A 12,500-nucleotide genomic window follows, 5' to 3' on the forward strand; every position below is an offset into this window, starting at 1 on the left:
ATTTGTTCTACGCTCGTGAAACCAATTCAATTTATCTGGCGATGACAATGCAACAGAAGCTCTACACTGTTGCTTATTGGACTAATGCTTTTCCGATTCTTAAATCCGAGAATATATGCACATAAAGAAAACTTTATTTCCATTTATTTCATTCCGAATTTTTTGTACGCTGACAGTGCAACAAAAGCCTCCTGTTGTTATTTATTGATGGTTTTTTTTTTTTTTTTTTTTTTTTCATTCTCCTTGCGGGCATGAAATCCCAGAGTATTATATCCGAATGGAGGGAAACTGTGGAAAATTTTTGTTGTCGAAAATAAAAGGGACACCGTTGGTTGCCTCTCGTAAGTTACTCAGAAATAAAATCTTCTTTCCTAATAAAAATCATTCTATATATCGTTTGTTTATTGAAGGCGAGTTCTTATGGTCGGTACCTACGTTCAATGTTTTTTTATTTCTCCATTTATAGACATTTCATTTTCATTCTTCGATATCCCTCCGTTATTTCCAAACATTTTATACATATATCAGCGTGAAAGAGACTTATATTATTGTTTTTCTTGCTATTTATTATACTTTGTCATAATGTATATTTTCTTTATTCTTCAAATTTCAGAACATGTTTCTTTCTGTGAGAATCTTTTTATAAAAATGTTCTTTCTCTATTAGCTTCTGTTCCTTATTCTCCCATTCTATATATCGTTTGTTTATTGAAGGCGAGTTCTTATGGTCGGTACCTACGTTCAATGTTTTTTTATTTCTCCATTTATAGACATTTCATTTTCATTCTTCGATATCCCTCCGTTATTTCCAAACATTTTATACATATATCAGCGTGAAAGAGACTTATATTATTGTTTTTCTTGCTATTTATTATACTTTGTCATAATGTATATTTTCTTTATTCTTCAAATTTCAGAACATGTTTCTTTCTGTGAGAATCTTTTTATAAAAATGTTCTTTCTCTATTAGCTTCTGTTCCTTATTCTCCCATTATTTTCGACATTATTACATAAACTTTAGATTCAATTACTCATCTTATTTTTGTGGTATAACAGTATACCGTATTCCAATATATAGATTATAACTTCTAACAGAGGATGAACCCGGTGACTTTTTATTAATAATGTGTGTATGCATGTATGTGACTAAATGAACCCTTTAAATCAATTTTATTAGATATGTCATTTATGTACTATTCTAACATACCCAGTAGATGGAGAGAGAGAGAGAGAGAGAGAGAGAGAGAGAGAGAGAGAGAGAGAGAGAGAGAGAGAGAGAGAGAGAGAGAGAGATTGTAAAATTGGCCTGATACTGGTAAAAAAAAGTAAATTAGTACATATCGAAATAGCTTGATGTATAGGTTATACGAGTTCATGGTAATCATAGAAGAAATTTATTCACACACACACACACACACATACATATATATATATATATATATATATATATATATATATATATATATATATATATATATATATATATATATGCGTGCATAGATATATATAACACACGTAATGAAAATGTAAAGGCAAACACCAAAACATCTTAAAATCAGCCATTTGAACTCCCAAACAGTACAAAGTTTCGAAAATCTTTTAAAAGTGATTCCCATATTATGTGATATTGATATTTATCGTAGTGATCGTAGTAAAATGCCTTACTACTAAATCAAAAGGCTTTCTAAGAAGGGCTTTATTTCTCTCCCAAGTGCAAGGTGGGACCGAGGCAGAGATAATAAGAGCCCTGGAGGAGACGCAGAAGGAGGTGGCCTGGAAAGACATCCCTCTCAGTGGGCCCACCATTGACGGGAACTTCACGAAAAATGTTACTTCGAGGCCCGGCAGCACAGCCGTGCTTAACTGTCGCATCAAATACCTCGGGGGTAAAACGGTAAGACTGACCATCTTTTCCTGGTGGCGAATTTAATCTTCATACTACATTAGCTGAAGCACCACCTATCCCAATATATATATATATATATATATATATATATATATATATATATATATATATATATATATATATATATATATGTATATATATATGCCTATATATATATATATATATATATATATATATATATATATATATATATATATATATATATATTTATATATATATATATATATATATATATATATATATATATATATATATGTATATATACACATACACACACACACACACATATATATATATATATATATATATATATATATATATATATATATATATATATATATATATATATATATATATATATATACATACTGTATGTATGTATGTCCCATATCGCCTGATTATAGAAATGTTCATGAGTACACTTTACTCAGCCAGATAAGGCTCAGACGAGTACTTTCTTGTTCTAATGATTGTTCGAGTGGTGTTGCTCTGTCAATTTGCTGAATTGTTAGATTCTGTGGAGATTTCCACTGTGATGGAAATATAATGTCACCAATATGGTTACAACACGTCACCTATCAGACTTAACACACGTCACCTATAACAGAGTTCAATGATCGCACACTACAATTTATGAAAGTTAACACAGTCACCTATAACAGAGTTCAGTGATCGCACACTGCAATTCATGAAAGTCATAGTACTCTTAAAAAGGTCATTAATCTCACTGTATAAATCACGTACTTCTACATATTTTGCATACAAGGATTCGGACTTTATTCCCCACACCAAGCGCCTTACTCCGGGAGGAGGTGTGAACTCGCCCTTTTTAGTCTATGATATATAGAGGACACTCCGACCCAGAATAGCGCATGGCATGTACAAGACAGAAATGCAACATAGAATATATACATAAACATCACCCATAGAAATCAACATCTTCGACAAAAAAACAAAAAATGAATAAATATTACATGTAGAAATGTACACAATACAATATAAAATAATTTCACTCATTTCTTTTTATAACCTCTGCAACTATAATACGCAATACTCAAAGAGATAAAAAAATCATATCAACATCGGTATTACACAACCTCATCAATAACCTCCCTTGGGTTGCAGGCAATACGGGCCTTTTAAGCGAGATAGTGGTAGGAATAAACATTCCTTCATCCCTAAATTTTACTTGTCCATGCTGACGGCACGATTTCACAACACGGCTCACCACCACTGTTTCGCCATTTTTAAAATCACTACTGCACTTGCACTTGTAACTATTAATCGGTGTCCACTAGCCGTTTTCTAGAGAAAATCTTTCAACTTCCTGCCCTTCTCTTATTGCTCTAAGTATATGATATTCATATCTACATCTTCTCTAACACTGCCTTTCCTCGAGGCTGAACTTTAATCCCTTAACCACTTGCCCTTCGGGGACAGCCCCGGACCCAGCAACCAGGAATCATGTAATACATAGATAATTCATCATCCGCCTGACGGATCAGACCTGACCTATTTAACCTCTCTCTGTTTGTTTTTAGGTTCACTCAGCAGTGTGTCCTTACTTACTGCTACACTCAGAAAACTTTCACAACACTTTATTTCTACATTAAGCACCCACATAAGAACACATTGTTATCAAGTTTATTTAGGATAGGTCAGAAGACGAAATGAGGTCCGTTCAAACAACAACAACAGCAAAAGAAATATTCCTACTCATCAACTGATCATTAATAATGCTTTATATCATTACTGTGTTAGTTTTAACCATCTTTACTTGCTTAGGACCCAAATACGCTGGCTCTAGTTTGTGTTTCCTAGGTTGTAATCATTTCAAATACACACGATCGCCAACATATACTAATACCGGTGCGGTTTTGAACCGATTATCATACTTGGAGCTGTGTTTTACATTGGCTCTTTTCAAAAACGTTTTATGGTATTCATTACTCTCCTTAAGATATTTAGTAAGCAGACACGGTATGGCTCAGTTGAATAATTTGGCAACTGTTGCGAATTGATCATGACCGTATATGGTAACACAGGATCATATCCATACACTAAAAAGAAAGGCTTGTCCCTAAGCGAGGCAATATATGCAATGTTCAAAGCTAGCTCAGCTGTAGGAAATATGGCGTGCCAATAAAGGGGGTCATCTGCCACTAAGTAATGTAAAATTTACATCACTTCCCTATTATGCGATTCCACTAAGCCATTACCTGAAAGCTTATATGAAGTCACTGAAAAGTGTTAAATTTTCATCAAGTCTATGATTGATTTCACCATATTATTTATAAACTCGAGACCATTATCACTTATCAAAAATTTCGGGTAAACAAACCTAGTAATGAAAGAGCACAGCGCCTGGGCTAAGGAATTTGCTGATTTATCTAACATTGCGTAAGTATGAGTGTAACGAGTAAATGTATCCACAAATACACATATATAATTATGTCATGATACCAGTAGGAAATAGTTGTACCACATCCATATGCACCACATAAAATTTATTATAAATCACAACCCACTTTCTAGCTTCCGGTACAGTGTTTTTATGTTCTTTGAAACAGTTACAAGCATGAGTGCATTTTATATAATTTTCTATATATTTTTTCTTTCCTAACCAAAAGAAGGACTCTCGTGCTCTCCTTAATGTTCTATCAATCCCTAAATGGTCTGCATACGGACTTGCATGTTCAATGTGGATGGCTCGATTAACTAAAGAGGGAGGAAGAACTACCCGTGCACAAAATCCCCCTCCCCTCTTTTCGTAAGCACAAGATAAGATATCATTCTCTATAAAAAAAAATTCTCATGAGTCACATTCAGAAATGATGGATAACTCTCCGATTCCCCTTCAATCACTGCTCGTACTTTTTCCATACTTTCCTCTTTTTTTCTGTCCCTATTGGACTTCCTTTATGTCCATTCTCCCAAGTTAATCACTCCAGCATCATCAGGCCACTTATTCCGAACTCTCTTGATCATGCCCTCGGCCAACCACACATATTCACGTTCACTATTTCCCTCTCTATCTCCTTCTCCAACTTTTCTAACTCTCTCTCTCTCTCTCTCTCTCTCTCTCTCTCTCTCTCTCTCTCTCTCTCTTATGGAGCTCATTTTCTGATTGCTCCACGCGGGAAATCACAACCCGTTTTCTATTTTGATGGTGGCCTTCAATATCTTGGTTTCGTTCTTTGTTCCTCATTTGCGCCGGAGTTGTTACTCCTATTACTGCACCTCTAGAGAGGGCATCAGCTACCTTGTTAGCTTTATCTTATATATGGTCAAAGCCCTTTATGTTAAACTCTAACAATCTTCCAATCTAGTTTGCTTCTCTAGACGTCAAGTCTCCTTTGTAAGATAAATCACGTAAGGGGTGATGATCACTTTGCAGCTCAATCGGCTGACCTGATAAAAAGAACTTATGCCTCTCTAGAACCCAAAGAATAGCCAATGCCTCTCGACTGAATGTACTGCAATTCTTTTCTACCCCTTTTAATGCCATGGAAGCAAAACAAATGGGTCGCTCTCTACCTTTATCATATGCTGTCACTAAAAACAGGCAATCAAATCTATGATATGTGAACAAGTCATTGCTAGTTAAGGCAGCTTTCAAATGTTTAAATGTTCTTTCTTCTTGAACTCCCCAATTTATTACTTTTGTTTCATTAAAACATCTAAGGGTCTTGCTATCTCTGCAAACCCTCTTATGAATTTACAGCAATACCAAGCGAGCCCAAGGAACCCTGCTACTTCTATAGAGGTACGTGGTTTGGGGAAATCTCTAATAGCTTCTACTATACTGGGGCAGTGTTGGATACCTTCTGGGATTATTATATGACCTAAAAACTCAACCTGTTTACAGATAAATGTTCATACCATTATATTACAATGCTTTTAAAACTTAACGAACATTGTTATTATGTTCTTCGGTCCATTTTAACTGTAATTATGATATAGTCTAAATAAACAGGAACATTATGGACAATTAAGGGAGAAAAAACCGTCATCATTACTGTAGAAAAATGACTTGGAGCATTTATAACCCTAAAAGGAAGACAATTATACTGAAATAGTTGATCTTTGGGTATAAATGCCTTTTTACGTTTAAACCCTTCCTGAATGGGTATTTAATAGTATCCAGATTTTAAATCGATAGTTTTGTAGTATTTACTATCACATTCCTTAACAAGTAATTCTTCGATTGAGGGCAATAGAAATGCATTATCCTCAGTGACTGCAATCAACTTTCTATAATCAACGCACAATCATACCGAGCCATCCTTTTTCCTAACAGCTATGATTGAAGAAGCCTAGGGAGATTTGCTCTCCTCGATAATCCCATGTTCCCTTAATTTACTAATTTCCCTTTCTATCTCTCGCCCGGAAAAGATTGAGTACCTTATCAGCCTTCACCTGATCGGCTCTGCCTGCCCAGTTACCATGCTAAAAGGAAATCGATCAATCCTCCCGGATGGCTCGTCTCCAATTGCAATTACATTGGAATAACTATTAACAATATTACTAACTACAGGTTGATACTCTGGCGGATATAGTTTTCGCGCTTGCATAATCAAGTTCTGAGTCTGTTCGTGTGTATGGTGTGGAGTTGTGGTTCCCAAGATCCCATTCTTAACATCTTCACATAATTCCAATTAAAACACAGAATCACTTCCTAACACAAACCTTTTATTCAACAAATTAACTATCGTAATATCGACTTTATTCTCTTTTAATTTGGACAAAACCCTCTAAGAGTACTTGGTCCCATTCGTCATGGGGTTAAACTACGACCTTGGTTCCCTCCAAAAGAGGCTGACATGTGATCACTGATATGCTTGTAAGTGTGTAGGGAGGCAATAACCTCTCCTCTTTCAGGTACACGTATTGCCTTTCCGGCACAAGCACTTACTCTTTTATCGGCAAAGTGCACCTCTGCTTTTACTGTTATTCTATCTTTTTCCCTACAAATGTATATTTCATCACTCATTATAAAATCCAAACCAAGTATAGCCTTGATTCCTGGAATTCCCAAGGTGGGCAAGGCAAAAAAAAAATCATGTGTAAACTTCACAGATCTTACCTTAAAATTGATGATCCGCATATGCCTTTTTGATACATTAATGTCTGGATTCTCTTAACGACCTCGGGATCAGAGCCCCCAGGCGAAATCACACAAAGACAAGAGCTTGTGTCCAGTCGGGAATCGAACCCTGGTCGGAAAGCTTGTATAGACAGTGACTATGGCCAAGTGGTTTAGTCACTGTCTATACAAGCTTGCCAACCAGGGTTCGATTCCCGGCCGGACACAAGCTCTTGTCTTTGTGTGATTTCGCCTGGGAGCTCTGATCCCGAGGTCGTTAAGAGAATCCAGACATTAATGTATCAAAAATATATGTGGCTTATTTGAATATATATGTATGTATATATATAGATATATATATATATATATATATATATATATATATATATATATATATATATATGTAATTTATATATATATATATATATATATATATGTATATATATTAATAAATATATATATATATATATATATATATATATATACATACATATATATATATATATATATATATATATATATATATATATATATATATATATATATATATATATATATATGTATTTATATATATATATATATATATATATATATATATATATATATGTAGGCATATATATACATATATATATATATATATATATATATATATATATATATATATATATATATATATATATATATATATATATACATATATAAATATATCTATATATATATATATATATATATATATATATATATATATATATATATACATATATATATATATATATATATATATATATATGTATATACATATATATAATATATATATATATGTGTGTGTGTGTGTGTGTGTGTGTGTGTGAGTATGCATGCGTGTCTGTTTCTCTGTGCGTGTCTGGGTGGATGTGTGTAAATGTCAACCCCAAATGACTTTTAATATCGAATTCTACATATGGGAATGTATATCCACTTGAAAATGATTAATGATAAATGGTTTTGGCTGGGAAAAAATCGAACTTAGGCCTGCTAACCGAAATTATGTCGGCAGTGATACACACACACACACACACACACACACACACACACACACACATATATATATATATATATATATATATATATATATATATATATATATGTGTGTGTGTGTGTGTGTGTGTGTGTATATACACACACACACACACACACACACATATATATATATATATATATATATATATATATATATATATATATATATATATATATATATATATATATACATATATGTGTGTGTGTGTGCGTGTACCAAATAAAATATTTGTTTTTTAAGAGTTTAAGTGAAATATTGCTAAGTAATAGCTATCAGTTTGATAAGAAATGCATATTTAAAGCCAAGAGCACTTTTAAAGCTTTACAGGTCGTTCAGGAATGTGAAAGCCAAGGTAAAGGACAGTTTACTAGAGACATACCATATATACATATGATAAGTGCCGAAGTTCCTCCTCTCCTCCCAAGCATGGACCATATAGTGCTAGTTATTGGATGCTAATAACTAAATGGTTAAACTTTAGGCTCCTCATAACCTCCATCCCTATTTCACAAAGATGGTGAGTCTGCAAACATTTTTAGAAACTATCGGGAAAGAGCAGAGCTCGAACTCCCGTGCAACTAACTACGAGACATGGGCGTTTCCAATAGGCTACCATAACTGCATTAATCAGACCGTTGTATGATAAGGGAAAATTTTTTACTGTAAATGCCTTTAATTAATCAAACAAATTTTATGAAAATGATGAAAATGCTAAACATATTTTTTTAATAGGGAATGAAAAGGAAGCTTTATCTTTATAAAGAATATTAGGGATCGATAGAGGTCTTCAATATAATCATGTTAGAGTGAGTAATTGTTGCTATGCAATAATTAAGAAGAGAAAGGTAATGATATACGGATGGTGGAAGTGAAGAATAAGGTTAAACAGACATAATCTTTTACTGTTTAAAATACCATTTATGACAAATGTAACAAGATTGATCCAATTTTGGACAATGAAAATTAAATCTTTATGAAAACCTCATCATCATTTTGTAAAATAGTTTACTATTTGAAATTTTTTCCTTAGTAATAAATGAGCAGTAAGCAATGCACATAGAAATATAAAAATAATGCGCTCTCTACAGTACCTCTTATTCTATGCACCACACAAATTAACTGCCATAAGACTCCAGCTGATTTAATCGACAAGAGCTGCTGAAATAACACCGTAATTTAAACTATTTTCATTACTGTTATCATATTCCTCTTGTTAATGTTAATACCTACTTTAACGACACGAGTTGTAAAATGTACAAATGCCCTTTGGCCGCCTATAGATATCTACTGTATTTTGTCACTAAATAAAGTTAGCTGTCCCAAAACTCAGCTTTTGGTCAAGCCTGTTTCTCTCCTTTCACATTCGGGACTCACTGAATGCCTCAAACACCCAGCCCGCCTCCTAGCTCAATACATATTAGGGTGTACCCTCCGATAGTGTCCACCTGTGACCATGACTCATTTATCCATAAAGCCACAGCGTAATAAGCCTAAACCTCACATTGCCAATAGAGATACGTTTCTGTTGGCTTAGCACACCGGAACTTATGTGAACTCTTCTTACCCATGTCAACATCTGGCCCATAATGGAGTTGATGTCTTGAGTCCACGTCTCTAGGGACATCTACTTCCTTACCCTCTAGAACTTTACCAACAACTACCCTCCTGATAAAAGGGATAACCATTCAATGTTGACTGGAGATGAGGGGAATGCTGTAGGATATCAATGCCCACCTCATGACATGCCAGGGAAGTGATGAAGCCACCCACCTTACACCTATGATGCCCAATATTCATACCCTAACCAACACCCTCATGAGTCACTGGATGTTGCCCTTCGCCCTCAGTTGTGCTACTACCACTGCCTGCCTCTTCTTTTTGCATGATTAAGGATCTTATGAGTGCCCTCTGGTAGACACTGATACCTGTCATTTCCTTCTGCCAGTTCCCTCCTAAGGGCATAACTTCGTCATTCTAAGACTCCTGATTTCCACATAGCGCATGCTACCAAATCTGGTATCTTTACCCACGGTTGCGAGTCTCTGACACTATCATTCAAAGGTGTCCAGGAATGTTTGAATTTCATAATCGCCGACATTACGCTGTCTCTCGTCAGTGCAGATTTCCCCACCCATTTCACCCTCCCGGTTGACGTCCCACATCAGAGTTTAGTCATTGCATGCTCTTTCTCATCCACACCTATATCACCTGTTGCTTCCATAACATAAGCACGTCCACGGACGCCTACTCCCACCTTCTCACCTTGTTCCCCAATGCCTATATCTACACTAGAAGCCCACAATTCCCGACAAGAACTTTATCTATCACCCTATCAAGATGACAGTGCCCCCAGGTTTTTGCAAGATTCAGACGTTTGGCCCCAGACCATTTGGTCGTTCCTAAAAGTACATTCGCTGAAATGGAAAAAACATCCTGAAGAAGGATGGATCCCTATGCCCTTATAGAGATTGTATACATCTTAACATGAACCAGGAACCATATCACCACCATCTCCCCAACATTGCCAGCATCATTTTCTACCTTAACAGTGGTAATATACTTTCGACATTCGACATCCTGAGGTGGTATAATTGGGACCCATGAAAACAGAGAATATCCTGAAGACTGCAATCACCAAGCACTCCAGCACATATACTTTAAATTACTCTTACTTTGGCCTCCGTAATGCCGGGGCCACATTTCAACGACTAAAGGATTGCATCTTTGGGAACTCCACTTCCTTTTCGCTTGAGTTTTGTAGATGACATTCTGATATTCTCCCCCTCTTAAAAATGCCACCTCCGTCACCTATACATCAACCTAGACAGCCTGCAGCAGAATGAACTTTTAATCAGGTACAACGGGTGTACCTTTGGTGCGAAGAAGTGGCATTTCTGGGTCATTGCATCACTTCTGAGGGTGTTCACCTCGTCCCTGAGAAGGCATCAACAGTAAGAAAGTTCTCCATGCCCTGCAGGAGTTTTTGGGCATGATGAACTTTTATCATAGGTTCCTGCCTCCAGTCTTGCCTTCCTTTACGACTCCGAGAGCAGCTCTGAAATCCTGAAGCAGGGTCTACTCCAGGAGGCAGCATTCTTAAATGTAAACAAAACTCCATCAAATGCTACTGTTCTTACCTACCCAGGGCCAAATGGCCACTCTTACTCTGCACCGATTTGTTTTCGAACAAATGATAAACAGGTTGCCCCACCAAGTGGCTTCCTTCACTTTGGCCACATCTTAGAGGGCACACCCTTCAACAATCGATGCCATTCACCTGGGATTAAATTACAAGGCCTTAGCAGAACACCAACAAAAGGACCATGACTACCAACCATACAGGATTTCCTACACGCCTCTCCATTGGAAAGATGTTGCCTTCAATAACTCTAATGGCATCCACCTCTGTGATGTTAGTACTCGTAGGCCATGCCCTTGGCTACCTGCCTCTATGCACTCATAGGTGTTTTGATTAATCCATGAAATATCACACCCCTCACAATGTTCTACTTCATACCTATTGAAGTCGAAGTTCATATGGCACGGCATTACTAAATTTCCCAAAGATTGGGTCTGCATCTGCACTTCATGTCGAGCATTTAAAGTGCAATGACAAACGGATTAAGATGAAGACCATAATATGAGGATCGTGGCCTATTACCATTAGTAATAAATTATACACTCCAAGACAAAAAAAAAAAAAAATATTCTATTAACCAAATATATATGTAATAATTACTTACCATAGTATTTTAAAAAAATGGGCATCTTCATAGTATCTTAGCTTGTCTTCCAACATGCATATAATTATGGATGTTAGAAAATAAAATATAAATGTACTTAACACAAGGTATGGAAGTTATTTCATAAAAGAATATAGCAAAAACAATAATTAATATATATAAAAGTCTAAGCTCAACATTAAAATAGACATCAATATAAACTACCTGTGATAAATACAAAAAAGTCTAAATAACCCTAGGAAGAAAAAACGCGTCTAGTTTTCCCTCTGGATAATATACCTATCATGAAATTATATTTTTTAGTCTTAATTATCAATGCAAATAATTAATATATAAAACTTTCATACATATAACCGATATAAACATAAAAATAGAGTGCTTATCATTACTTGAATAGCTATAAAGGAAAAAAAAATCATCAAATCTTACATAAAAAAGAAGGAATTTATAATAATATTCAATTATGTCAGGGATGGAGGCTTAAAATAGGCAAATATGGGCCTTAAAGGATCAATATGACTACCACAACATACATAAGCTATATATGTTTGGTACTTGCAAGAAAAAACTTGATGTTGGGAAAGACAAAATATCCATTAATGTGAGAATGCCTGGGATTCATAAGATGGTCTTAGCAATGCATGCTGCAAACCTCGTTTCAATAATCTACGAGGACTTCCCTCTATATCTAACTCTATCTGTATCT

The 12,500-nt window shown here is 35.1% G+C and overlaps 1 protein-coding gene across 1 annotated transcript in view; it reads left to right on the forward strand.

The window, feature by feature from the left end:
- Window positions 1-277: 277 nt before the first annotated feature.
- LOC137659858 (limbic system-associated membrane protein-like) overlaps window positions 278-12,500 on the forward strand; it is a 234,897-nt gene continuing 222,674 nt past the window's right edge. The window contains exons 1-2 of the mRNA XM_068394640.1: window positions 278-341; window positions 1,643-1,893. Of these exons, the coding sequence (XP_068250741.1) occupies window positions 278-341; window positions 1,643-1,893 (315 nt within the window). The remainder of the gene's footprint in view (window positions 342-1,642; window positions 1,894-12,500) is intronic.

The sequence above is a fragment of the Palaemon carinicauda genome, chromosome 20 (genome assembly GCF_036898095.1).
Source record: "Palaemon carinicauda isolate YSFRI2023 chromosome 20, ASM3689809v2, whole genome shotgun sequence".
Lineage (NCBI taxonomy): Eukaryota > Metazoa > Arthropoda > Malacostraca > Decapoda > Palaemonidae > Palaemon > Palaemon carinicauda.